Raw genomic sequence first — 24,584 nt, forward strand, 5'->3', positions numbered from 1 at the left:
TTCAATTAATTAATTATGATCGACACAGTGACATATGCTATCTGACTCGTATCTACAAATCCCCTATCGAACAATCCGTGATCGTGATGTGCGTCCGTTTTCCGCACGGAGAGTCATATTGTATAAAAGTGACAGAACAATAACAATCTACGGGACCATATAGAAAATTTTCCAACTTATTGCGCGGTTAAAAGGAAAAAATCTACAGCATTCGAAATTTTTTTAGACTCTGGTGATTTATTTCCACATTCGGTTTCATAAAATTTGGATAATCGTAGGGGAAAAACTGTAGAGCAACTTCTCCCTATAGCGGTAAATAATCCGTCATTCCAACAACTTCAATTCCAACTTACAATTTTAATTAAATTTTTCCATTTTTTTCTAATTTTTCTTAAACTAATCATAACTGGAGAGACTATCGTTCTTCTCTAGGCGTTCCAGATAAAGCCATGCGCGCTTCAAAAGTCCGGGGAATGCGTTAATGATTATATTTTAACAACCCACGCAAAACTACATCCGTATCAATTGGTTCTTCTTGATAAGCAAATTCCTGGCTGTCATGGGCTTGGTAATTTAATTTTCAATTTTTGTTCTTTAATAGGTGCAATGAGGCTGGAAAAGGAAGAAGGAAAAGTCAGGGAGCAGTAGAAGGATAGAAAAGGCATTGAGAATCCCGTGCATATTTCGACAATTTAGCTGCATGAATGACGATTGAAGGTGGCAATAGAAGAGGTCAGTCATAGTTTTACATTTGAATCTCTAATAAAAATTGGTTTGAGATACAAGATTTGAAATTTAAAATTTACAAAAATTGATCAAACACAAGGCTATCATTCGGAAGCACAAAACACAACATGTTGAGACAAAAAAATAATAATAGTGTTGATGTGGAGATGACATCCCGCCGCCCGAGCGGGAAACGTACGTGCTGAGGGACATTTACATTATATACATATATTAGAATAGTAGAAAGCTACATCCATAGATCCCCACTGGATTGGTGACAGCCCGGCACACGTAATAGCCGCTCCCTTACGTCCCTCCAGAAAATCTATCTACCCAAAAAATCTTATTAAATTATTATTGTCATTTTTCCAGATCCATTCATTTAATTACAGGAAAAGGAATGGCATCTCGGTTAAGACCAATAAAAATAACAGCAGTAGGCGATGGTATGGTAGGTAAGACCTGCCTTCTCATCACATACGTTGAGAAAAAATTTCCCATGGAGTACGTGCCTACTGTGTAAGATAATCTATCTATTAAACCATTCACGTAACGATGAGAAAATTTATCTCTTTTCAACTTTCATTCTCGATGTTTCTCTCTCACAAAGAATTCCTTATTCGAACTAGGGAAAAATTAGCACGCTACGATGTCACGAATGATATTACAGTAGTTTTTAACTTCTGCCTTGTTGTACTAGGTTTGATAATTACTCGGATAATATTACTGTGGATGGACAGGAGTTTAATATGATCTTGTGGGACACAGCTGGACAGGAGGACTACGAGAGACTTAGGCCACTTTCATATCCAAATGTGAGTCAATACGTATCCAATTTATTCATCTGATTAATAATTGTGGATAATATTTCCATCGCTTTTCCAGACGGATTGTTTCCTGTTGTGCTTCTCAATAAGTGCAAGAAGTTCCTTTGAAAATGTCGCTAGTAAATGGTATCCAGAAATTAAATTCCATTGTCCTAATGTTCCAATCGTTCTTGTAGGTAAGTAATTAGGCTTGGGGAAGAAATTTATTTGAATTTTTTAAAGTTTTCTTAGAAAATTGCTCAAAGAAAAACAGTTTCAACCTAATTTGACAATTTTTTTTGTTCAAAATATATTTTTACGCATTTTTCTACCATTTCAAATTAATAAATATAGATAAAATTCAGTACATTATTTTCTCATAATTTCAGGTACGAAAGGTGATTTAAGACATCATACAGGAGTCGAAGTGATAAGCCCGAAAGAGTGTAAAAAAATGAAAGAACGAATTCACGCGACAAGATATGTAGAATGTTCAGCAATGAATCAAGAAAATCTCCAGCTTGTATTTACCGAAGCAATCAGAGCAGTTTTGAAGAAGCCACCTGGGAGAAAGTTATGCTGCATACTGTAAATTGGACCTGTTCCACGCTTGAATATTGAGATTGAATTATATAAGTTTCCAGTCTTCTTATCTCAATTTATAAAAATTGACTCTCTAAATGTGCGAAAACTATGAGTTTTTTTGCTTAGGACGATGAGAAAAACGCCGTGACCAAAGACTTTTTTCACACAGAGTTTCATGCGCCTTATCTGTACATAAAATAAACTCCTCCAAGTGTGAATAATTTGAATTCTCAAATCAAATTTTCAATTAAATGTTCAAATGATTATTTGTATTCATTCTCGATGTCGAATAATTTTACGTTAAGTCCTATTTGAGGCACGGGTGAATTATCTTACTAAAGTGATCGTTTTTTTTTGTTTTCTCTTTTTGATAATCGAAAATGATCTCCAATCGCTAATTTAATTAACATCTTTTTAGAGGAAAGCTAAATTTTTTCAGAGTGTTTTTAATTAACCAATATTAGGAAATATATTTATTAGAGAGGAAACTTGAAATTAATCGTTAGTTATCACGACGAGTTATCCACTCACTGTTTCCTCTGTAATTTAAGACTGCCTTTTCCTTGAAGAGTAAAAGATTCTGCCATTATTTCACACAGCAACAATTTAATGCTTTAAGAAAGTTAACTTTTTATACGCATTCAATAAAGAGTAACAAAAATTGTACATAAAATAATGTTGTGTCGGCTACACTTTATTTTCCATAATTTTATTTCAATTTTTGTTTTCTCAGTTACAATGTCAATTGAATAGATAATAAGATGTATCCAATTATCAATTGGCTTTTCAATGAATGAGATGAATCATATGAGAATAACGAGTATGATTATCTAAATGAACTTACGAATAAAAAATATACATTAAGAGGATCAGTTGGCGGAAATTAACCACTCTCTTGTGCTGTGTGAATGGATGACGAAAACCTCATATGTTTTATCTTGTGAAGCCTCCGTCGCCCATTGGAGTGACTTTTTGTTGCAGAATTTTACCATAGCCACCTCTGCCACCATCGAAATCTGATCGATATTCATCACGAACCTGGGAATGAAGGAATAAAAAATTTAATAAACGAAAAAAAAAGACCAATTAAGGATTTTTTTAATAAGAAAAAATGTTGAATTTACTTGTCCACCAGTTTTTCCACGTCCATATTGCCGTCCTTCCATAAATCCAGCATCCCAATCAGTTCGAATTATTCTGTCATCGAGTCTTGTGCCATTAACATACCTCATACAATTTTCAGCATCAGCTCTCACGTAATACTCGAGGAAACAGAAGCCACAAGGTGTCTTTTTGTATTTATCTAATCCCATGACAATTCTCTTAATATCACCGCATTTTGAAAATAATTCGTAGATTTGTTCTTCGGTCGTGAAGAATGATAGATTCCCGACGTAGAGAGTTGAAGAATTTCGAAGTAACCTATCTTGTTCAGCACGAGAGCCCTGAAATATTCTCAATATTAAAAGATAATTCTTAATGTGTAAAATTTATTATTTTTTATGAAAACATTGAAAGTTCAGAACTCGAATTAGTGGCAATGAGAAATCGCCACGAATATTATTTTTCCCGAAAATGTGCTTCATTAATGTGGAAAGATTTTTTTTTTCTTCATAAACCTTTGATATCATACTGAATAGTAAATGGAAATGATGTTCCTACCAATTTCTGCTCGCAATAGGTTATCTTAATAACATATATGTACCTTGAAATGTTGATCTCTGTAAGAGCTCAATTCCACTGATGTTGACGAAGCTAATGCAGTCATGTTTGCTCTTGTCCTAGATAACCAATCCTCTGGAATTGAATTTTTTGTGCTTTTCCGTGAAAAACGCAAATTTATTTCAAAGAGAAAGCATTCAGTCTATCAAGCCTTAGACAAATGACGGGAGGGACTAACAAATTAACAACCACTGCCGCTCCACGGGGTTCAAAATGTCGGAATAGAGAGGAAAAGAACTAGAGAGTTCAAAGATGGCGCGGGTTTTAAATGTTTTAACAAATATGCATTTTTTTTAATTGAAAATTGAATAACTGAGAAATTTCCGAGTCAAGCAAAGTTTTTTAAACAAAAGTTTTATGGATATGTGGCATAATGAACCATGTAATTCATCATATTTTGGATTTTACTGTGGGTAATTTGTTTGGAAAAGACGTAACCTGTAACGACCCAGTGGATCCCTGCGATCGCTTTCAGCCCGGAATACTTGTAGAATTAGGCAGCACTGGAATTCGAGTGAGCCTTGGCATTAATTAAAATTATCTTATTTGCTTTTTAATTATTTAAGCTTTCGGAGTTTTTTATATTCGAGTTTTTTTTATTCCCCTTTTTGTCTCTCATGTGCAAGTCCAATTCCACAGTTCCATATTTTCACGGAATGACCACCATTGATTTTCGATGTCGTTGTTTTGTTAATAACTTTCCACTGAAATAAATTCTTGTAAAATTATATATTTATTAACTGTGACGATGAGAAAATACGATGACACGATACGAATGAATGCTGAGTGATATTATTTTGGCAAATTGGATCTTTAACTTGAAACTTTAATTATCTTTTTTTCAATTTATTGCTGCTCCCCGAATAGACTGTCAAAATGGAGAGAATTCAGGTAAAGGTTATGACAGGAATGTCTCCTAATATCATAAACAAATACTCCGTGTCAATGTAGAATAATTGCATCTCTGGATTTGCGGTAATAAAAATTCTCTATTCCCTTCAGCACATTAATGTGGATATCTTGGATAAGGTGGACCTCTGAAAAATCTGGTCCTACTAAAAAAAATTGAAAAAATGTCAAGAGACACAGAAGAAATATTTATTAATGTTGTAAAATTGAAATTGTCTGAGCTTTATATTCAATTTTTTAATGATAAAAGCTCTTCAAGAAGTTCCTGATGCCTGGTGGGCTTTGCGCGGCAGTACCAATGGCCAAACCTCAGCCAGCATCTCCAGATAAACCAGTGGAATGCAGTAATGAAATTTTGACGAAACCGTTGATTCGCCCCTCGGAACTTCCAATTTACGTGTATGAATCAGGGAGTCAACAAGTTCCACGGTAAAGTACAACTAATTAATCACTTAATTCATTAACTTCATGCAATATGTCAGGTTTTATACATCAATATTCACTGAAATGTGTTAAAATAGGCCCACTCTTTTTTAATAGTTCTTTTGTCATATTTCTTCTCTCTACAACTAATTCTATGAAGAGAGTGGTTAATATCACATATATTTCATACAATAGTAATTATGCTAATACACTGTCTCTGAAATTCAACTAATTATAATGTAATATGTATCCAATTCTAGCGTTAACAATCAAGATTCATCGAGCATGTTGGAGCAGGGATTTGGTACTATTCGAAAGAACGTTCAGGCCGTCTTGAATGAATATACAACTGTCACTACTACAGTCAGTGATAAATTTCAGACAGGAGTTGAACACAGTCAATGTAAATATGAACAAGATAAAAAATATATGTATAAGATCTTTCTTTCTATCTTAAAATAAGACAAAGAAGTGAATGAAAGATTGAAGTATGCCGAAAAATCATCATTAAGATCTGGCGTCATTGGCAATTCCAACAATTTCAACAATTCCAGAATGAATTTGATAATTAACCTTTCGCAGTAATGCTGGAGTATTTACGAGAAGAAACGAATACGTTACCTCGAGTTGGCGCCGTAGCAATTGGTGGTCTCACAGGATTGATATTCAGCCTTCGAGGCGGTAAATTCAAGCGATTCGTTTATACAACAACTGGTGCTCTAGGAATCGCCGCTGTGTGTTATCCAAGGCAGACAGAAGCGAGTATTGTTGCTGCAAAGCACTATGCGAATATCGTTATAAATTTTGCATACGGAGGTGGGTTGTTTTTTTTATAGCAGTGCCTCCAATGATAATATCCTAATATCTTTCATTCCTCTTTATTTGTTCTGGGCAATGTAAAAATGTGATTGAATTCACGAAAATTTTATATGATATTCTGATATTTGATTCTAACCTGATTCCAGTCAAACCAGGGGAAAAACAAATGGAGATACCTTGGCCGGAATTGCCATTATTCAAAATGCCGTCATCATTTTCAGATATCATTAATATTGTTTCTGAAACAGGTTCTAGTGTTGTTTCTAGTGTTGGTTCACTAGGTAGTAAATTAACTGATGGTGCGCAAGAACAGGTACATGTGAGATCTATAAATTTACTGTACCTGTGGTTCCCAATCAACTTTATCCTTTTTCCGTTATCTTGGTCAGTTTGATCAATACTCTCGAGTGTAGATATCACGAGATATTGTAATGGATTTCGGGCTCGCTTCAGATTTTTGGAATGTTTCATACTGTAAATGTCCTGCTAGCTGTACAGAGAAAAGCCGGAATTTTTAATAATAATTTTAAAAGTCTCAAAGTCGAAGGGCTTATTTATCTCTACCACCATACTCCAACATATTAAAAATGAGGAAGCTCCTCGATTATTCAAATAGTAGAACAAATTTTTATACTTTGCCTATCGAAATTTTTGTCCAGGTAGCAATTGCGAGTGTGAAAAAGACGAATATGGTTATAATTCTAAATCTAACGATTTGAATTCTACCGAGGATTCACAAGAGATAATCGAAGTGCCAAATCCAAAGCAATTACAGTCAGTTGAAAGAACTAACCGATGGTGGCGAAAATTCATTTGTAATTTATCATGAAAGGCTTTGCTTGTTTATTCAATCCATTAAATAAATTTTAGATTCACATTTAGAATTAAGCATTTTATTTTGCAGAAGACATCAGCAGAAGCGGTTTCACCCCAACTCCAAAACAAAAAGGAATAATGTAAAGACGATGTATTTAGCTGATTGGTAGCTGCCGAATGAAAAGTAATTGTCAATAATGAAGAAAATTTATAACGAATTATACAGATCATTGGAATTAATAAAATCTTGTATATAACTTACACTTCAATTTATGTAAAAATATTCCTGCTACTATGCTGCTGTTACGTATGGAATTATTGAATCATCGACCGATGTTGATTTTAATGCTGGCTTGAATAAAATCATGACATTTAAGGCTCAATTAAGGATATTATTTTGGGTTTGAATGAAGAAGGCTGATGCAAACTTGGGCTTGAGCCCTCATTGAGGGTTTCATATGTATTTCTCTACTCTATCCCGATAAATAATAATGAGTTGAAGAGTCTTGGAAAATATCGAAGAATGGATAAAAACGGAAAGTTTTAGGGTAGCTGATGTAAATTAATTTGGAAAAAAATGCCCATCGATGAGTATAACAGCCTTACAGCCTTCTGAAAGAAACACCCATAAGTCTACAAGTGTTCTTGTGGAGGGGGAAGAAAGGGAGAGGGATAGGAAGGAATCAGAAAAAGAGCTTGAGGTAGATTACGTTGAGGTTGAGAGTGCAGTTTTTCAGTCTCTCGTTGTCTCTCGTTCCTTCATTTCCACCCAAGATCTCTGTTTAACCTGCATTATCCATCCACTCCATGATGTGGATTATATTTTTGCAACTTACCGACCTTGGGGAACATTAATAAATATTCAAATGCAAATATTTTCATTAGAAAACTGGAGAAAATCGGTAGTGATGATTCGCGACATGTTAAACTTTTGGTCGAGATGAAGTTGAAGGATTCTGAGTAGTAGAGAAATTAAGCGGAGTGAGAGATAAACAGTGTAAAAAGGAGTATTGTTATTTGCTAATTTACACTAGAGCAGAAGACTTTGACCCAGATATTGATAACTAACTGCCGCCGGTACGTTGAACTTACGATGGTTCTCAGTAGTTCGTAAGTGGAGCTGTATCGTCGAGTGACTTGAATGTATGGGTAGGAGTGTCGCGTCCTCTCGTTTCATCAACAAAACCCTTGAAGTGAAGTGAAGTGAAAATAATGAACAATGGATATTACAATTGACTTGTATATTTTTTTCACTATTCCCTTTCTGTAATTGTTAAATTATTTGGATGGTATGTTTTGTCAGTGATTAATGGTGTTTTCACTTATAGAATATCAATGAAAAAGAAAGTTATTTTTTTAGTAATTATCATCTAGGAGGGGGGCCCATTGCAGACTAGCAGCTGGGGATGGGAATGCTCAAGTTTTTTTCTTTCCGCTTATAATTCCAAGTGCAACGCCAATTTCACTGAGTGAAAGAGCAACACAGTACGTGTATGCGTATGTAATTCAAATATGGTGGAGCAATCTACGGCGTCATACTTTCAACCATATTCTCACTGTTCATTCCAGTATGTTTTGTCATTAGTTTTCAGTTGAATTTATATGTTTGTTGCTTCTGATGGTGACTAGTTAAGTGAAAATTATTCAATCAAAATGTTGTTTAATCTGTTGAATTGATTGACATGTGTAACAATTAGTTCACATTATAATGTACAAAACTGATGAGTGGATCAGCTCTCGATTTGGCTAAAATAACATATTATATGAAAGAAGAAGAAGAAGAAGAAGAAGAATAATGTACACAGAGAGCAGAAAGAATGAAACATCTTGACGTTGTCACACTACACAATTTTCCGCACACCCGGCCCGACGATAGTTGAAGGAATGACGAAAGAAGTTCGCACTCATGTCTGCAGTACCCGGTTTTAGCACGTGGTTGTCCATTGAAATTTACTGAGTCAAATTAAAATCCCTATAAATATATGTATAGGTTGTTGGTAGTTGAGGCGAGAGGCTCTCTACCGGAAAGTTAAAATCGTAAAATCGAACCTTAGTCTTCTATAAGATTATTTGTCATTTATGTCACATAGCTTCCTCCTTCCCCAGAAATCATTCCCCTGGACATTTTCTCTCAACAGTAAGTTCATGGATTTTTATTCCATTAATTGATATAATATATTAAAGAGCAATAACTTGATTGATTAGTTTTCTCAACACATACCACAACTAATTTCCTACTTTTTATATATTATATTAGAGTGGACTTTTCCATAGGTGACGAATTATAAATATTTCACATTTGAAAATTCCCCTGAAAATATCCTTCTGATTGTTCTTCGTAATTCTCATTGGCACTATTTTCTCATTTACTAAAATTCTTCCAGCTTCCTGGTAACACTTTGAAGACTCTTTATTCATTCAATTCTTCTATTTTGCAGATGTGTGATAGGAATGGCAGAAAAAGTGCGCCAGGCAGCAGCCCGTGGTGAAATTGCGCTACTCGCACGCCTACTTAGTGACGGTATAAAACCGCTCCCGGATGAGGTGAGTTTCCCGTCCTTCGCTCTCCCGCTGATGGATTCGACTCGTTCGATTTTCATCGAATATACTATAAAAACCATTATTCTTCATTCTTTTCCTGTTTATCTACTCTTTTTTTTCTTCGTACCATGTGAAAGTGACATTCATATGGTTTAAAGCCGGGTAAACAGGCGACTTTTGAAATTATGCTTTCCTTTCCTTACACTACAATGTCCAATTAGTAAAGCCAATGAAGTTTCATTCTTACTTATTTAAAGACGCAAAACATTCACTATTTTTCTGTCATTCTCTTCCTCTTCCATACCCTTCCAGATTTCCCTTCATCATCATCACTTTTCAATGAGTTGGAAAGTCCAGTGAAAACTTTGAAATTTCACAAACGTATATGGATCTTGTTCCCTGTGCAATTTTCATGTCTCAAGATTCAATTATATTGATTTTTTAATGTGAACATACCAACATACCAGTAGTGCCAGTAGTAGTCATCTGTTCATTCAAGTCAAGCATTTTTCGTGCTCTCCTCAGCTTTCCATACCCACGGTGGAATCGATAAATGAGGTAGTGTCCAGCTTCTCTGGGCTATACAAAGTACATATGCTCGTATATCTCCTCCAACAAACAAATCCGTCTTTTTCGTTCTCAATACATGGAAAACCATCTACATAAAACTAACATTCTGAGGTATTGCTAAAAAATTTAAAGACGCTCAATGGGAGATAATTACTTATCAGATTCTATTCTTCGAGTAGGAGCTCTTATTCTAGTGGTATCTCATCCATTTAGAGATGAAAGAAAAAAAAATTAATGATGAATTTTATCAGTTCAGGTAAATGAGTAGATCTTCCCGTTGAAAATCTGAAAAAAAAATTTTCGACCGTGACAGGATTCGAACCTGCAATCTTCGGATCCGAAGTCCGACGCCTTATCCGTTAGGCCACACGGCCCTATAGAGGTTTTTAATCCCCGATTGCCATATAGTTACCCACAAAACCACATTATTTCACGTTGACATTATATTCAACGAATAGGATGGTATTTTTAACTATTGAATATGGATATCTATTAACACAGCAATAATCCTTTTCACTCGTAGATATTGAACAAGTTGTTTTTCCAAGTGAAAAGTTCCCCTCGCAATATCTATTATTTTGTTTTCTCTTCTGAAAAACTCACCTGGGGACTCACAGAAAAATATTCATCCTTTTTTAAATGTTGATTTAAACAATTGAGAAGTTTCTAGGGAATTAATGTAAAAATTGGAGTAATTGTGTTGCATTTCATGGTATCGAATACTGGCGAATATTAATTGGCCAGGAACAGCTAAAAAAAGTTATCAGTGAAATGTCTCTTTATCAGTCTTTGCTCCCCTTATTTTACAGTCTGGTATTAGTCCTCTGCAAAAAGCTGCTGCAGAAGGTCACTTGGAGGTGGTTGAGCTGTTGTTGAAGTATGGAGCGAACATATCGTATCAGGATAATGTCGTAAGTAGTTAATTTTTTAATTAAAAAATGAATGTAATTTTTAAAGTCTCCTGAGAGAGTTTGAGTTCTGCACGCAGTATCTCTGTTTGTTAGTTCGCTACATATGTATATGGTACGGTATGGAAATGATTACTGCCTAGTACTTTATTCATATAATGTCAGCCATACGGATTAGTTAAATGTGATTAGCGGTTCCGGTATTGTCTCTCAATTTGACACGGTTTTCAGCACGGTGACTCAGCACTGCATGAAGCCGCATGGCGTGGCTACAGCAAAACCGTCGCTCTACTGGCTAAAGCCCTTGGGACACAACGTGCCCCTCTTCATGCGAGAAATATTGCTGGATTTGCCCCGCTGCATCTTGCGTGCCAAAATGGCCATAATCAGACTTGCAGAGAACTCCTTCTTGCCGGTTGTAATCCTGATCTGCAAAATAACGTAAGTTGGAGAAGTATAGATTGGAGTTATTTAATGTTGAAACTGCGTACGAGATAAAACGCAACGATAATTGGTAATCTCTTATCTCACTCCATTAAATAAATCTTTCGAATTATCCACATATTTCTTCATAGTACGGTGATACCCCTCTTCATACATCAGCACGTTATGGACACGCAGGAGTCACTAGGATTCTGATTTCTGGACTATGTCGAGTGTCCGAACAAAATAAAGTAAGCACAATATTTTTTTGTGAATAAAAGCAACATTAGTTTAACCTGTTATTTTCATTAAAAACGTGATCTTTGTTATAAAAGATATCATTGCCTACTAATTATCAAAAAACATAATGATTAAATAATCAATAAAACACAATGAGATTAGTAATTAATTTAAACATTAATTTTAGTGACTTAAATTTTTAACAGAGAACTGGAAGGCAGTTGTATTAAATTTCACCAATAAATTTATTATCATTAGAACGGTGACACAGCCCTCCATATTGCAGCAGCCATGAGCCGACGGAAACTCACCCGAATTTTGCTGGAAGCTGGTTGCGAGCATTCACTCCGTAACAAGCAGGGAGAAACAGCAAAGGATATAGCAAAACGAAAAAAGCTCACTGAAATCCTCGCAATAATAAATAAATATCGCAGTAAGAGCCGATCGCGCTCTAAAAGTGAAGACAAAGTTGATAGTAAAACGGCATTAGAAACGAATCCTCCAAAAGGCCAGAACAAACGAGAGATACCTGGAAGTGGAACGAGTGGTAGCAGAGATGGAGGAGCACAAAAAGAAAAGAAGAAACATAAAAATGTGATCGGTAAGCAGTGGTCGCCTTATGGTTGCCACTATTACCCTGACTCCGAGGCCTTTCCCCAGCCGAAACTTGACTCGCTACCTTCAGCTCCATTGGCTAGAGGCGAACAGTACTATTTAGACCTTGCCGGCAACATAAGAAAGGGCCCCGTTGGTGTGGGATATACTTGCTATTGTGCACCCTTTTTCCGGCATATAGAGGCTAAATTAGAGCGTGATAAAGCGGAATTAAAGGCGCACATCGATCAAGCACACGAGCGGCTGGACCTTAAGGTAGTCTACCTGGAGAAGAGAACGAGAGGTCAAATTTCTGAGCTTACTAGGGCTGTCGCGGCAGAGAGATCCAAGTGTGAGGAGCGCCATGGTCATTTGCGAAGGAGAATACATCGAGGAGAGTTTGGAAGACACTCGGAGAAGCCTACTAAAGTTGTTAACCGAGATGCAAATACATTAACAAGAACTAGATCACTCGAAAATCTTCTTGATGAAAGACCTCAGGATAGAAGCTTTGAAATACCGGGGGAGACTAATGAACGTAAGGGGAGTTTGGATAACCTTGATATTCCACCTATTCCGAGACTGACTCTAAGTTGCAGGGACATTTCAATGGGTGGGTTCATACCGACGTTAAGGATTCCGCATGTCCCACAAACATTTAATGAAACTTTTGATGGAGTCATTGAGAGGGACAGAACCTCGCCTTTGGGAGCAGCTGCATCACCGACTACAAGTTTGAATAACAAAATTAAGCAACATCAGGTGATTTTTATGATAATTTCATATTCAAGTCCGACTTGAGGCAGGGCTTTTTTAATTCTCCGGTTGAGCTTTGTACTTAAATATTAAAACGATTTTAAAAGACCATCAACTATTTCCCTATAATTTATAGCTATTTGACATCTTCAAAAATCTATAAGAACTTGACGCATTTGAAAAATTCCAAGCCTCAAACCCAGAGAGGGAAATTGATAAAATTACTCATATATATATTTTTTTTTCCCCTCTAGATGTCCCAAAGTTATAGTGACAAGGCGGTACCGCGTGAAATTAATAGCGAGATGAATGAAGGATGGAAATCTTCTCCAAGCAGGAGTGTTCATGAAATGATAAAACGTTTTCAACAAGTTCCGGGTAATCATAATGATTGGAGAGCGATACGATCTGCGGGCAGTGGACAGACTACGAGTCCTGATGCCAGTCAATACTCACCGGGACAGAGAGTTCAGCCACAGGGTACTGCATTCACAGAGTGGCCCGGGGAAGGTCAAGGTGAGGGGCCAATCCATAGGAAATTCTTCTCACTATTGTAAAGGGTCCTTTAACCTTCGTGTATTTCCGTCATTCAATTTCCAATTTCTCTCAAATAAACAGTCCCGTTATTTTCATCTATCTTATCATGTATTATAATCTTCATTTCACCATATCAGGTAATGAAAGCGAGAGTAGTGAAACAGGAGACGATATTGATGGCAATTCAAAATTAAATGAGAGCAACCAAAAAGGTTTGGAGAGGGTGTTGACAAATTCTCATTATGATTCCATTGCAAAAATGCCGTACAGATCTCGTAACGCAGTTTACAGTCCCACTCTACCGTTTCATGACACGCACAATGATTCTGGCTATAGTACGAGAATGTATGGATCGAGCAAAGGTGCGTCTCCTTCTTTATCAGGTATGTACACTCACTTTTGAGGCATGGAAAAATAAAAATACTTTGATGATTTAAAAATGCAATGATGAAAACACAAAATCAAAAGGAATAAAAATTTATGCTATATAAATTGTTTATATAGTTTTATTTTGTAATAAAATTCGCTTCAATCTAGTTACCCTTCCTAGAACATCAAGCATCAAAACCAATTAAAAGCTTCATCCGTTTTCAGGTCGCTTAGAATGTGATGTCGGTTTACCATCCATCCAAATAAATTATCCAGATGATCAACATAATGCAGCACTACTAGAACCACCACGAGGACAGGACCTGACAGTTTATAAAGGGAGTGGTGATAACGTGACCATTAATATTGGTACAGCAAGCCTTGTCTAGGCAAATGAAAATCGTACTAATCACATTGATGAAAAAAGTGAATGGAAATCAATCAATTAATCAATAGTCATTTGATTATTTTATTGTAAAATTCGAAGGAAGTATTGAGCAGTTAAGAGCTCAGCTCACTACAGTGATTAGATTTATTGTCGCCATAATACATAATCTATCGTAAAACAGAGACATCTATTTAGTCTGAATAAAATATATACACAACGTTCAACTGATTACAACACTGTTTTCCTCTTTTCTCTGTATAAAATAACTCTCAATTGTGACACTGTTTTTGATTTCCCAGTTGTCGGGTGTACTCCGAAATTGTTGTATGGTATAGAGGTATTCCAGTAAGTGTATTGGAATTGGAGCCGCAGATTTGAGCAACAATGTAATCCCCTGATTTTATCATCTTAGATACATCGGTTTTTCTGTCAGTAGGAATTACTGAATCGTGGATTATTACACGAGTATTGCCATCTGTTCGGCCTTGCAAAGCACGAGATGATTTTTTACTCGCCTGTAGAAGAAGATTGTTTAGTCGATAAATTGCAAAATTAATAAATAATATAATCTTAATTTGATACCGACATTAACTCTATGTGAGATAAAACGATTACGGATTTAATCTTCCACGAAAAATTGCTTAGCGTTGCCTTACCCCTTCAATTAAAACCAGCTGATGCGTTCCCACTTGCAATCTATTTAAATTCTCCACCTGTGAGCGCCATAATTGTACCATTCTCGTTAAACGTTGACTTTTTATTTCGGATGATACATTATCCTTGTATCTTCGATGAGCTGTAGTTTTCTAGAACAAAGTAATAAATGCAAAACATTTGAATACATTTCTTTTCCTATTTTTGTTTATCTCATGTTCAAAAGCATAACAACAGTATAATTGTAAAATAATAATGTTAATATCTAAGGAAATTATCAAAATAATAATAGTGTTGAAATTTCATAAATGGGCAACGGAAAAATTGATTTCGTTTTTTTTTTTATGTTTGTACAGGAATCATTCGTAGGAAAAGAAAAATATCGGACTATTAAGCATTGAGTAATTTGACACAAAATGATGATGACCTCACATGATAAGTTACTTAATTATTAATTTAATTAATGTTGTTAATGTTTGATATAAATAAGAATGTTACCTCTCGCATGCTGTATTGAAACAAAAATGCTTGATGATATTTAACATTTTCTATCAATGTCATGGTATCCTCGAATTCTTCATCAGTTTCATTGCAAAATCCAGCAATAAAGTCACTCGACAGTTTGATTTGTGGTATTATATTGCGAATATGTTTAACTAATTCCAGATAAGATTCACGAGAATATCCTCGCCTCATTCTCGCCAGAACGGCGGAATTGCCGCTCTGTGCTGGCAAATGAATTTGTTTACAAATATTTGGTCTTTCAGCTATTAAGTTAAGAACTTCATCTGGAAAATCCTTTGGATGTGGAGATGTAAATCTGAAATATAAATGAAGGTTAGTGAATATTTTCTGAAAATCTGTTCAGTAACAACTGCAGGGGGCCCTGAGAATTTACCTAATTCGCATTTCGGGATTAACCAGTGAGACTTTATCCAGAAGATCAGCAAATCTGAGTCCACCCAATTTATTTTTGTAGACCGTATTAAATCCTTTAGCAAGATGAGTCGTATTTTTATCACCGAGGGAAAATTGATATTGTGATAAATCTCGGTAACTGTTGACGTTTTGGCCCAATAACGTGATTTCCTTTATTCCCTGATCGGATAATTGTTGTACTTCACTGACGATACTCTCTAGTGGCCTGGATCTTTCTCTTCCTCGCACGAAGGGGACAATGCAATATGTGCACATATTGTCACATCCTCTCATGATTGAGCTTAATAATAGTATAAGAAAAAATTAATTCAATTGATTTTGTCTCATAAAAAATTTTCAACTCTTTCAACTTACACAAATGCCGAAACTGAGTCTGGATTCAGCCGGACAGGTGTGACATCAGCGTAAGTTTCCTCCATTGATAGTTGAACGTTAATTGCAGTTTCATGGTTCTCGACAATAGACAAAAGTCTCGGTAAATCACGATAACTGTCCGGACCTGCCACGAGATCCACGGCTTTCCTCTTCTCTAAAATCTGGCTTTTCAGTCTCTCAGCCATGCACCCGAGTATACCAATTTTCAAAGTATCTCTACTCGTCAGTTGTCTTCGTTTTTTTTTTAATGCATTCAACTGATCAATTCTGGTCCAGATTTTCTGCTCCGCTCCCTCTCTTATGGCACAGGTCATAATCAAAACAATATCTGCTTCGTCGATATCCAGCGTTCGCCTATATCCACGGTCTTTCAATACAGCCCAGACAATTTCTATGTCGTTGACGTTCATCTGACATCCATAAACTTCGAAGTAAACTTTCTGATGAGGCCCATAATGTGTTTTTAAATATGGATGATTTTGGGGGCTTACAATATTGAGGTTCTTGGTGTTTGCAAGGATAAAGTCTGCTAAATCAGGCCCTTGTTGAAAGCGATTATTTTTTTTATTAATAACATCTTCAGAATTTTTTACTAAAGGCTCGAAATCGGCTCCATGGTTTGCTGAACAATGAAATTTATTGTAGTGGAACTGCAAGGGATTAGCAATAATTCGACCCTTTCTCTGCCAGATTAGTGATAGAATTCCACGAGATGTGCTTGGTACGTATCTTAATCCCCTCATAATTACGAAAAATTAGAAATTCATTATGTTTCGTGATTTAGAGGTTATAATGTTTAGAGGTTGGATTGTTCATCACCATATATGACATTTTCTCACTACGAGTATCAAAAATGTTCTGTTGTAACACTTTAGAAAATTCTCATTTACTTGTCTTTTTTTCCACCTATGAGATTTTTGTTACGCCTGAATTATTATTTGCAATTAAAGGTTGGATCAGTGAATTGTCGTGAAAATAAATTCATACTGTATTTTGTATATATAACCTGAAATTCTTTAAGCTGCAGTTGAAAATACCTATAGGGTCCCTATTACCGGTATTTATATATAGTACTAGATTTCTCGGCTAGCGATAGATGGGCGGGGGGGGGGGGGCTCCCCGTTCTTAAAAAACAGAAAAAGTTGTGTGTAGAACGTCGTCTCTGGCTTTGTGCGTTATTCATGCTCGAACAGCAGTAGTTGGAAAAATTTAATTTCCCCCCAAACAAGTAGCAACATGATAGAAGAAAACAACAATTGATACGACGAATATGAGTGAGAAATTGACGTCAACACGAGCTGAATAGTCTTGTTCCACTGATTGTTGGAACAAACTAATTTTCGATTAAAAAATAATGAATTTTTCTTGGAGTATCGAAAGTTGGCGAATTGATCGTTGCTCCGAGGAGGTTAGAATGACAATCGCCTCATAACTAAAAATGAATTATTATGTGATCCCATATTATTAAGATATAAAAGGAGAAAAAGTTGAGCCATGAAGATGTCACTTCACGGGAGATTATCTCGCAGTGCTCTAGTCAGATTCTTCGGGGGAATTGCCATGAAGTGTTGGGCGTATTCTGGAGCTTACATACTCTTCTGCATTGTGCTATATTGGCTGTACGGCGGCATATTGGCGTTCTTTCTTCTGTGTTTTGCGACGACAGGTATTTACGCTTTGACTAGTTCGTTAACCATCGTGATGAGTTTATAAGACGGTGGCGGGGAAGATTTAATTTGATTAACGGCTGTATCACTGCTAGAGTGACTCTTCATCCTTTCCCTTAGGGATTTAGGTAAATTATTACGTTTTTGGGCAGAGTCGATGTAAATAAAACTTGATTTTGTGTTTAAAAAATCCATCTATTCTGTTGATACTTGAGGTATATAATGAAATAATATATATGGAAAAAGCCAGTAAGATCAAATTAAGTGTCTTCAATATTCAACAATAACAATTTGGTAAAACAAATTGAAGAAATTTAATATCAAAGAGTGAATATCACTTAGCATGAATTTATGTAAAGAGCAGAAGATAATGAGCATATCGATATTTTCCAGGCGTTTTATATCAAACACAGGACCAACTCCTGTACCGGCCGGATTTACCAGCACACTCTCGGGTCTACGTGCCGGCGCCTTCGATGTTTAAATTACCTTATCAAAGTGTTTACACACGCACACGGGACGGTACTCTGTTACATATGTTTTTTATAGTCCAATCAGGAGAAAAAGCTAAACGCTCCCCGACAATATTGTTCTTGCATGGAAATGCGGGAAATATCGGTCATAGGCTTAAAAATGTATTGGGATTGTATCATAATGCTAATTGCAATGTTTTGATGCTGGAGTACAGAGGATATGGCCTCTCCCAAGGTAGTCCGTCCGAGGAGGGTTTATACATGGATGCTCAAGCAGGAATTGACTTTTTAACAGCTCGAAATGATATAAATACTTCTGAAATTATAGTTTTTGGTAGATCTTTAGGTGGTGCAGTCGCTGTTGATTTAGCAACGAAATTTGATAATGAAACAAAAATTTGGTGTCTTATTTTGGAGAATACATTCACCAGTATTCCTGACATGGCCTCAATTTTGATTAGCTCAAAATTGCTCCATCATTTACCATTAATCTGCTACAAAAATCAGTTCATGTCAGTGAGAAAGATACATTTCCTGAGAATTCCTACATTGTTCATATCAGGATTATCCGACAAACTTGTGCCACCACATATGATGAAAGAATTGCATAAAAAATGTGGTAGCTCGTACAAACGTTTAATTTCGATACCAGGGGGCACACACAATGAAACATGGAATCGAGATGGTTATTACAAACATCTGCAAACATTCATTAATGAACTTAGACAAAAGCCACCAATGCGAATGCCAGCTAGTCACGTCTATCAAATAGATGATATTTAGTACTGAAGTTTACTATGAATTTTATACAAATTGCGTCCACAACAATAATTCATGAGGTCCGTAGTTAAGTGGAATAACGTCTGTCTACGAAGGAATTTTTTTTTAATTAGTGGCAAGTCATTTTAACACCAGTTATTTCTTAGATTTGAGGTTAACATTGCTTTCGTCAATGTATAATTCACTAACCAATTTTTCATTGCATGTGTCCTCCAATAGAATATTAGATTTTGGCAAAAGTTTTATAAGTTTTTTTTTTCACTTATGCATTCCACTTAACAACAGAATAAACCAAAAATTATTAATGATCCGGGGGATATTGCTGTGATGATACAGATAGATTACCAATTTTGTTAAGAATCTTATTTATTGAATACAAAAAAAAACTTCCTCCAGTGTATCTCTTTGTAAGGAGAAGAGTTTGTACGAGATAACATAAATTTCACCGAGTATTATAGAGGTGTATGGAAAGAGTTTTCATATAAGTCAGCGAAACATGGAAACAAATAAATATGTTTATATGGTTGGTAGAAAAGAGGTTGGAGATATCGAGTGAAAATTAGATTTTTAAATTATTTTGTAAATATCACCGAGAAGAAGATATCGATATTTCCTAGTTAAATAAGAGTATTCTACACTTAGGGATTAACGCGACAAGACGAATTCATTGGTTCTCTAAATAATTATAAATCCGTTGATTAAAATTTTCATGTTGTCTTTTCAAATATTTCCAAGAATCCATGTTGTCGCGCTCTTTTCTTCTGTATATAAAATCGATTCAACGTCAATTCTAGTTTATTGTCATAAATAAGAACAGATATAAGGTGTAATATTTCTAGATTCCTGCCAACCCAAGAAAAAGAACGACGAATCAAATCATATTTATTTTGTGTTCTATCATTATAATGTAAGGAAAAATAAAATTGCCAAATGAAGTATCAAAAATATGAGTCTTAATGAAGAGGGTATGTCTGTCGTGTGAACACGCATCTATCTGTTTTTTTATTTATTTAATTTACCAGTTTTTATTTGCAAAACAAAAAGATTATTTAAAATCGTCGGTTAGAGCGTCTTTTTTTTACCGCAAGTTTGTGAGAAATGACTATGCCGGTTATTACCAGTAGTAAAACACTGACAGCTGCACTGATGACAATTAAAAGCATCCCACTTCCAGACTTGAGGGTAATTGTATTTTTTCTGTGGAAAAAGTGGTCATTTCCTTCGAATACTTCGAGTCGGCTGAATTCATTTCTGTTTAGGTCATCGTCGCAAAAAACCTGGCCTTTCCATTTCATCCAATGGACCATTCTCTGGTCTAATAATTTTTTTGGGCTGGCGCATCTACAGGAAGAAAATTAAACCATCTGTTACCCCTTTATCTTCAACATAAATGGAAAAAATTCTCTGTTACTTGAGATCAATCAGAAGGTCAGGGTTGAGAGCGTAAAGTTTGGGGACTAAGTTTTCTAGCATCCACTCGGATTTGCAGTCGCAGATGAAAGGGTTTCCTTGTAAATTCACTCCATACTTTGGCAATGTTCCGTTCAAAACCTTCTCCAGCTTTTGGGACATTCTGGTCAGGCCGTTTTCACTGATGTCTAACTATAAATCAATGATTAGGGGAATTACTTGCTAAAACTAATCATAAGTTTGATAAAATTAGTATTGTTGTTATAGGGAATTGAAGGACTTTGGATGCTGTTGCCAACTTTATTACCTGGAGGTTAATTGAGACAAATACATCTGAATATTTATGATACTTACATAACAAATGTCTAACTCACGGATCGAGTCTTCATCAAAGGTTTTCAAATTTTTATTCCAAGAAATAGTGATATTCATACAGTCCCCGTTACGTCCTTTCAATTTCTCGAGTGCATCATCGTATATGGCATTGAGCAAAGTTGTATTTTTCATAATAAAATTTTGAAGGTTCAGCTCATTAAAAAATTTCAACTCCTTGATTGGATTTTCATTGACGACGAGCGTTTCAAGACTCGGAAAATTGAGGCTCATTAAATTTTCAGGCATCGACACAAATATATTATTAGAAATATCCAAAGTCTTCAACATTGGAAAGCTAAAATTTGATATCGTCGACAGGCTGTTACCACTGATGTTTAAATATTTCAAAGTACTGAACAATCTCTCATCATGATGGATCTCCTGAATTTGATTATTTTCAATACTCAACGATTCGACAGTTAAATTTGTGGGCAAAGATGTTAATTCGTTGTATCCCATCCGCAACTCTCGAATGTTGGCTTGGATAATCGTTGAGTTGAGGTAATTATACTCCAAATTTAAAGACTTTAGACCGTCAATATTGGAGGGATAATGTTCGAATGAAGTGAAGGAATTATTTGACAAATCTAATGTCGATAATTTAGGAAAGTTATTCGTAAAATTGTTCGGCAGTTCCTTTACTATATTATTCGATAAAGAGAGGCCATTCAGAGCTGGTGAAGGAGTAGTCAATGAGCCGTTGATACTTTCAATTTTATTATGTCCCAAATCAAGGTATTCTAGAGATCTTCCCTTGGCTAATGCCTGAATATCGAAATTTTTTATGTTATTCCACGATAAATCCAACATCCGCAGTTTAGTGAGCGACTCGAAAATTCCAGGATCTATTTTCGTAATATTATTATGAGACAGAACGAGGACGTTTAAACCAGTCAGGTATTTAATTCTCTCCAATGATGTATCATTAATCCAATTATTCGATAAAATCAATTTATTCGGTGGATTTTCCAGAATGAATGACAGTAGTTCGAAATCATCACTGTCTTGTGCCAATTTTCCACCGCAATCGTATTCAATTAAATCACCTGGAAGCCAAAAAAAAAAATCCACCAACAAATGAAATAATATCGAAGAAATTCATTCTGTTTTACTTATTTTTTTGCATTAATAATATTCAATGTGTATTTATTGATCTCTGCACATAATACCTGATGATGAACACTCGCATATTTTACACAGATCACACCTTGATGAATGTATCACACTGATGAGGAAAAGAGCAAAGACTTGTTGCATTTTGCACAGTTGAAATGTACGAGTTCGAGGTAAGAGGCATAGAGGGTCAAATGTAAGAAACTATATCGACACTCAATGTACAAGAGTTACTTCCAAAATGACTGTATTCCCTTTCTGAAAAGATATCAACTCCTGATAACGATTTATCTCTGCGTCACACAGTACCGCTGATCGAAGTCTATAATCTGATGGCTATCTTTTACAACCAAACACTGATCCCCTGTGACTCACATGCCCAAGCAATAAAAAAACTCACGAAGAAGATTTATAAACTTGGAATCGTCTATTAGAATGAGATTTCTAATTCCTATAAGATCGATTGTTTATGCTATTATTGAAATAGTAGATTATTCAACAAGTGCAGTAACAATTTTTTCAATGAGTATAACGGTTGGAAAGTAAGCCGCACTAGCCGCGTAATGTACTATTATAGCTTTAATTCAACGTTCGAAAGAAAAATCATGATTTCGAAAAAAAATTGGTTATCGACGGTTGTTTTGTATTCTTCTTGAGTTTTGAGATTTCTGATGTCTTTGGAGGAGTCGGTTTCTTCTCCTTAGGGGGCTCAGGAGTCTCATCATCCTCAGAACAGCTTTCCATAACCTGAACCTTTTTCGTAACCATGAATCCCTCCTCATCAACAAAGTGTTTGTCCACAAATTTTCGAACTTTCTTTTTTCCTCCGATTCTCTGCACCGGTGGAGGTGATGGGGATTTCGGTTTTTCTTGTGGTTCCTCTCTTAGGGAAGTTCCAAAGGGATCAGGATCCTCCTCAGGTTCAGACTCCTCACTTGAGTCAGATACCATAACAATTCTTTTTCGTTTTTTCGAGTCGTTCTGAGAATCCTGGCTTCGGTCCCGTTTTTTTCCCCGAGTTGAATTTTCCGATTTTGCGGAACGATTGGTGGACGACTTTTTGACTCCTGAAGGTGACACTTTCTTTTTCATTTGGTTAGTTTCCAAAGACGATGATTTTTCCAGCGCATCCAAAGAAGAAGTAGATGAATTTTCAGCAATTTCTGGTGAAGATTTTTCTTCAATAACATCAACATCCATTGGACTTTGTTTTTTACTTTTTAAATCTTCTTGTAGCGGTGTTATTGTGATTTTGAGTGGTTTAAGTCCATTTGAAATGGGCGGAGGTTTCTTCTGGTTCTGAACTTTTCCAAAAAGAGCGCTGAATCCTTTCTGGGCGGACTGAACAGGTTTCTTGGAAATTCCGCCTTTTTTATCCCTGGTTTTACCCGGAGGGGAAATTTTCTTAGTTTCAGTTTTACTTTCAGGTTTATTCATATCTTTATGTTTCTCTTTTTGTTCATCTTTATCTTTTTCTTCTGTTGGTTTAGAATTAGCAAATGCTTTCTTCAACGGATTCACTATTTCCTTCACCTTTTCGGCAGGGGGTGGGGGTTGATTCTTCTCATCGAAAGGAGCTTGATACTGAATAGAAGATCCCCATCTTCTTGAAAATAGCTCTTCATCACTGATGATGAGGTTTTCTTTGCGTTTTATTGCTGAAAATTTGGTGTCACCTTTTCCAGTGTTTACCAGAGATTGAATGTCTGGCAGAGTCTTCTGGAGGCTGTAAAAGTGCTGTGAGGTTATCATCTCGTACTTCTTACCGGCTTCCTCCATCTCAGACTCTCTAACAACTTCCACTCGAATTCCACCATCTTTTAGGTTACCGATTAACATCACTGTCGCTACAATTCCATCGTCCTTGTGTCTTTCCCAATAATCTGCCAGGATTTCCTTCGCTGTGTTAACGTGGACCTCCAGCTCCTTGCTTAACCATTTATAAGTCACCTAAGAAACATTGGAAAATTTCCCTGTACTCCTTGTGATGAGTACCTTGTAAAATATTTTGAGGTTAATGAAGAATTAACTCACCAATTTGTCTTCATCATGAATATATCCAGCCAAGGCTTGTCGATAAACTTCCATCGGAGCCTTTACCATATTGATAATTACATTAACGATTAATAATAAATTATTATTGATTCAACCGACCAAGCAAAACCATTCACACAGCGAATTCCTTTCTGCTCCCGAAATCACAGCAGTTCACTTATCCAACTGACTTCTCAACTATCTTTATTTATTCCAAAATTGTTAACTCAATCGGTGTGATAAATTAATTAATAGTTAGATCAGTAATTCGTCCAAAAATAACAGCAAAGAAACATTTCGTCGTGAATATTTTTGCTTGCTGTAGTGGGGAGAAATGGCGGCAAAACGGGTGAATTCTCATGACGCGAGAAAATACTCCCACCCCCTGAAGACCCCCATGGCCGCCGCGGTCCACCTATATTGACAAATGACAATATTTACAATAGGGAAGGTTATTCATTCAAATGTCGACTTCTTTTTGAATGACAATATAAAGAACCAAAATGTTCAGGATTCCAAGTCTGACCCACGATCTCCAATTTGGGGACAGGGAGATCGTCAAAAATGATTTGCTAAACTACCAATTTCGGAAAACGTAAGTGATAGTGAAAAGTTCTCAAATTTATGTTGAA

General features: G+C 35.8%; 8 protein-coding genes and 1 non-coding gene across 18 annotated transcripts; 4 read left to right on the plus strand and 5 right to left on the minus strand.

Moving 5' to 3' along the window:
* The first annotated feature begins 601 nt into the window (after positions 1 to 601).
* On the plus strand, positions 602 to 2,973 carry LOC135161234 (ras-like GTP-binding protein RhoL). Its single transcript, XM_064118639.1, has 5 exons — positions 602 to 732; positions 1,119 to 1,245; positions 1,427 to 1,541; positions 1,612 to 1,729; positions 1,922 to 2,973. Exons 1-5 carry the CDS (start codon positions 705 to 707, stop codon positions 2,122 to 2,124), a joined length of 591 nt encoding a protein of 196 aa, XP_063974709.1. The 5' UTR covers positions 602 to 704; the 3' UTR covers positions 2,125 to 2,973.
* Positions 2,811 to 4,034, minus strand: LOC135161237 (nuclear cap-binding protein subunit 2). The gene is made up of 3 exons (XM_064118643.1): positions 3,823 to 4,034; positions 3,242 to 3,562; positions 2,811 to 3,155 (listed from the first exon to the last, which is right to left on the minus strand). The coding sequence occupies exons 1-3, from the start codon at positions 3,883 to 3,885 to the stop codon at positions 3,051 to 3,053; spliced, it is 489 nt and encodes a 162-aa protein (XP_063974713.1). The 5' UTR covers positions 3,886 to 4,034; the 3' UTR covers positions 2,811 to 3,050.
* Positions 4,035 to 4,475: 441 nt separating this feature from the next.
* Positions 4,476 to 7,075, plus strand: LOC135161231 (MICOS complex subunit MIC27). 4 transcript variants are annotated; one of them, XR_010298726.1, is made up of 7 exons: positions 4,476 to 4,730; positions 5,008 to 5,177; positions 5,432 to 5,574; positions 5,754 to 5,987; positions 6,137 to 6,303; positions 6,650 to 6,805; positions 6,895 to 7,075. XR_010298726.1 is itself a non-coding variant. In XM_064118634.1 (6 exons), exons 1-6 carry the CDS (start codon positions 4,716 to 4,718, stop codon positions 6,943 to 6,945), a joined length of 789 nt encoding a protein of 262 aa, XP_063974704.1. In that variant the 5' UTR covers positions 4,479 to 4,715; the 3' UTR covers positions 6,946 to 7,075. The 4 variants fall into 4 exon arrangements, 1 of the variants encoding a protein (XP_063974704.1); XR_010298727.1 differs by having other exon boundaries at positions 5,011 to 5,177; XR_010298725.1 differs by having other exon boundaries at positions 4,478 to 4,730; positions 4,999 to 5,177.
* A 243-nt stretch (positions 7,076 to 7,318) lies between these two features.
* Positions 7,319 to 14,356, plus strand: Dgo (diego). Of its 5 annotated transcripts, none has more exons than XM_064118614.1 (10): positions 7,319 to 8,303; positions 8,913 to 8,943; positions 9,245 to 9,350; positions 10,727 to 10,828; positions 11,057 to 11,266; positions 11,401 to 11,499; positions 11,747 to 12,844; positions 13,093 to 13,354; positions 13,513 to 13,758; positions 13,970 to 14,356. In XM_064118614.1, the coding sequence occupies exons 1-10, from the start codon at positions 8,300 to 8,302 to the stop codon at positions 14,131 to 14,133; spliced, it is 2,322 nt and encodes a 773-aa protein (XP_063974684.1). In that variant the 5' UTR covers positions 7,319 to 8,299; the 3' UTR covers positions 14,134 to 14,356. The 5 variants fall into 5 exon arrangements, with proteins under 5 accessions (XP_063974684.1, XP_063974682.1, XP_063974686.1 ...); XM_064118612.1 differs by lacking the exon at positions 8,913 to 8,943 and having other exon boundaries at positions 7,319 to 8,095; positions 8,167 to 8,374; XM_064118616.1 differs by having other exon boundaries at positions 7,319 to 8,095; positions 8,504 to 8,943.
* Positions 10,219 to 10,291, minus strand: Trnar-ucg (transfer RNA arginine (anticodon UCG)). The gene has a single exon. It is a non-coding gene; the product is annotated as a tRNA-Arg (tRNA).
* On the minus strand, positions 14,194 to 17,163 carry LOC135161221 (mitochondrial tRNA methylthiotransferase CDK5RAP1). 3 transcript variants are annotated; one of them, XM_064118619.1, is made up of 6 exons: positions 16,592 to 16,732; positions 16,080 to 16,524; positions 15,685 to 16,005; positions 15,285 to 15,606; positions 14,789 to 14,938; positions 14,194 to 14,647 (listed from the first exon to the last, which is right to left on the minus strand). In XM_064118619.1, exons 2-6 carry the CDS (start codon positions 16,508 to 16,510, stop codon positions 14,402 to 14,404), a joined length of 1,470 nt encoding a protein of 489 aa, XP_063974689.1. In that variant the 5' UTR covers positions 16,511 to 16,524; positions 16,592 to 16,732; the 3' UTR covers positions 14,194 to 14,401. The 3 variants fall into 3 exon arrangements, 2 of the variants coding, with proteins under 2 accessions (XP_063974689.1, XP_063974688.1); XM_064118618.1 differs by having other exon boundaries at positions 16,080 to 17,161; XR_010298723.1 differs by having other exon boundaries at positions 14,507 to 14,647; positions 14,789 to 14,928; positions 16,080 to 17,163.
* A 67-nt stretch (positions 17,164 to 17,230) lies between these two features.
* LOC135161228 (protein ABHD13) lies at positions 17,231 to 20,149 on the plus strand. The gene is made up of 2 exons (XM_064118630.1): positions 17,231 to 17,766; positions 18,161 to 20,149. Exons 1-2 carry the CDS (start codon positions 17,595 to 17,597, stop codon positions 19,021 to 19,023), a joined length of 1,035 nt encoding a protein of 344 aa, XP_063974700.1. The 5' UTR covers positions 17,231 to 17,594; the 3' UTR covers positions 19,024 to 20,149.
* On the minus strand, positions 20,012 to 22,108 carry LOC135161222 (toll-like receptor 6). The gene is made up of 4 exons (XM_064118620.1): positions 21,975 to 22,108; positions 20,785 to 21,851; positions 20,432 to 20,622; positions 20,012 to 20,361 (listed from the first exon to the last, which is right to left on the minus strand). The coding sequence occupies exons 1-4, from the start codon at positions 22,060 to 22,062 to the stop codon at positions 20,070 to 20,072; spliced, it is 1,638 nt and encodes a 545-aa protein (XP_063974690.1). The 5' UTR covers positions 22,063 to 22,108; the 3' UTR covers positions 20,012 to 20,069.
* A 413-nt stretch (positions 22,109 to 22,521) lies between these two features.
* Pold3 (DNA polymerase delta subunit 3) lies at positions 22,522 to 24,303 on the minus strand. The gene is made up of 2 exons (XM_064118625.1): positions 23,953 to 24,303; positions 22,522 to 23,868 (listed from the first exon to the last, which is right to left on the minus strand). The coding sequence occupies exons 1-2, from the start codon at positions 24,019 to 24,021 to the stop codon at positions 22,522 to 22,524; spliced, it is 1,416 nt and encodes a 471-aa protein (XP_063974695.1). The 5' UTR covers positions 24,022 to 24,303.
* Between the last annotated feature and the right edge of the window lie 281 nt (positions 24,304 to 24,584).

This window comes from Diachasmimorpha longicaudata, chromosome 4, assembly GCF_034640455.1.
Source record: "Diachasmimorpha longicaudata isolate KC_UGA_2023 chromosome 4, iyDiaLong2, whole genome shotgun sequence".
NCBI classification, from domain to species: Eukaryota; Metazoa; Arthropoda; class Insecta; order Hymenoptera; family Braconidae; genus Diachasmimorpha; species Diachasmimorpha longicaudata.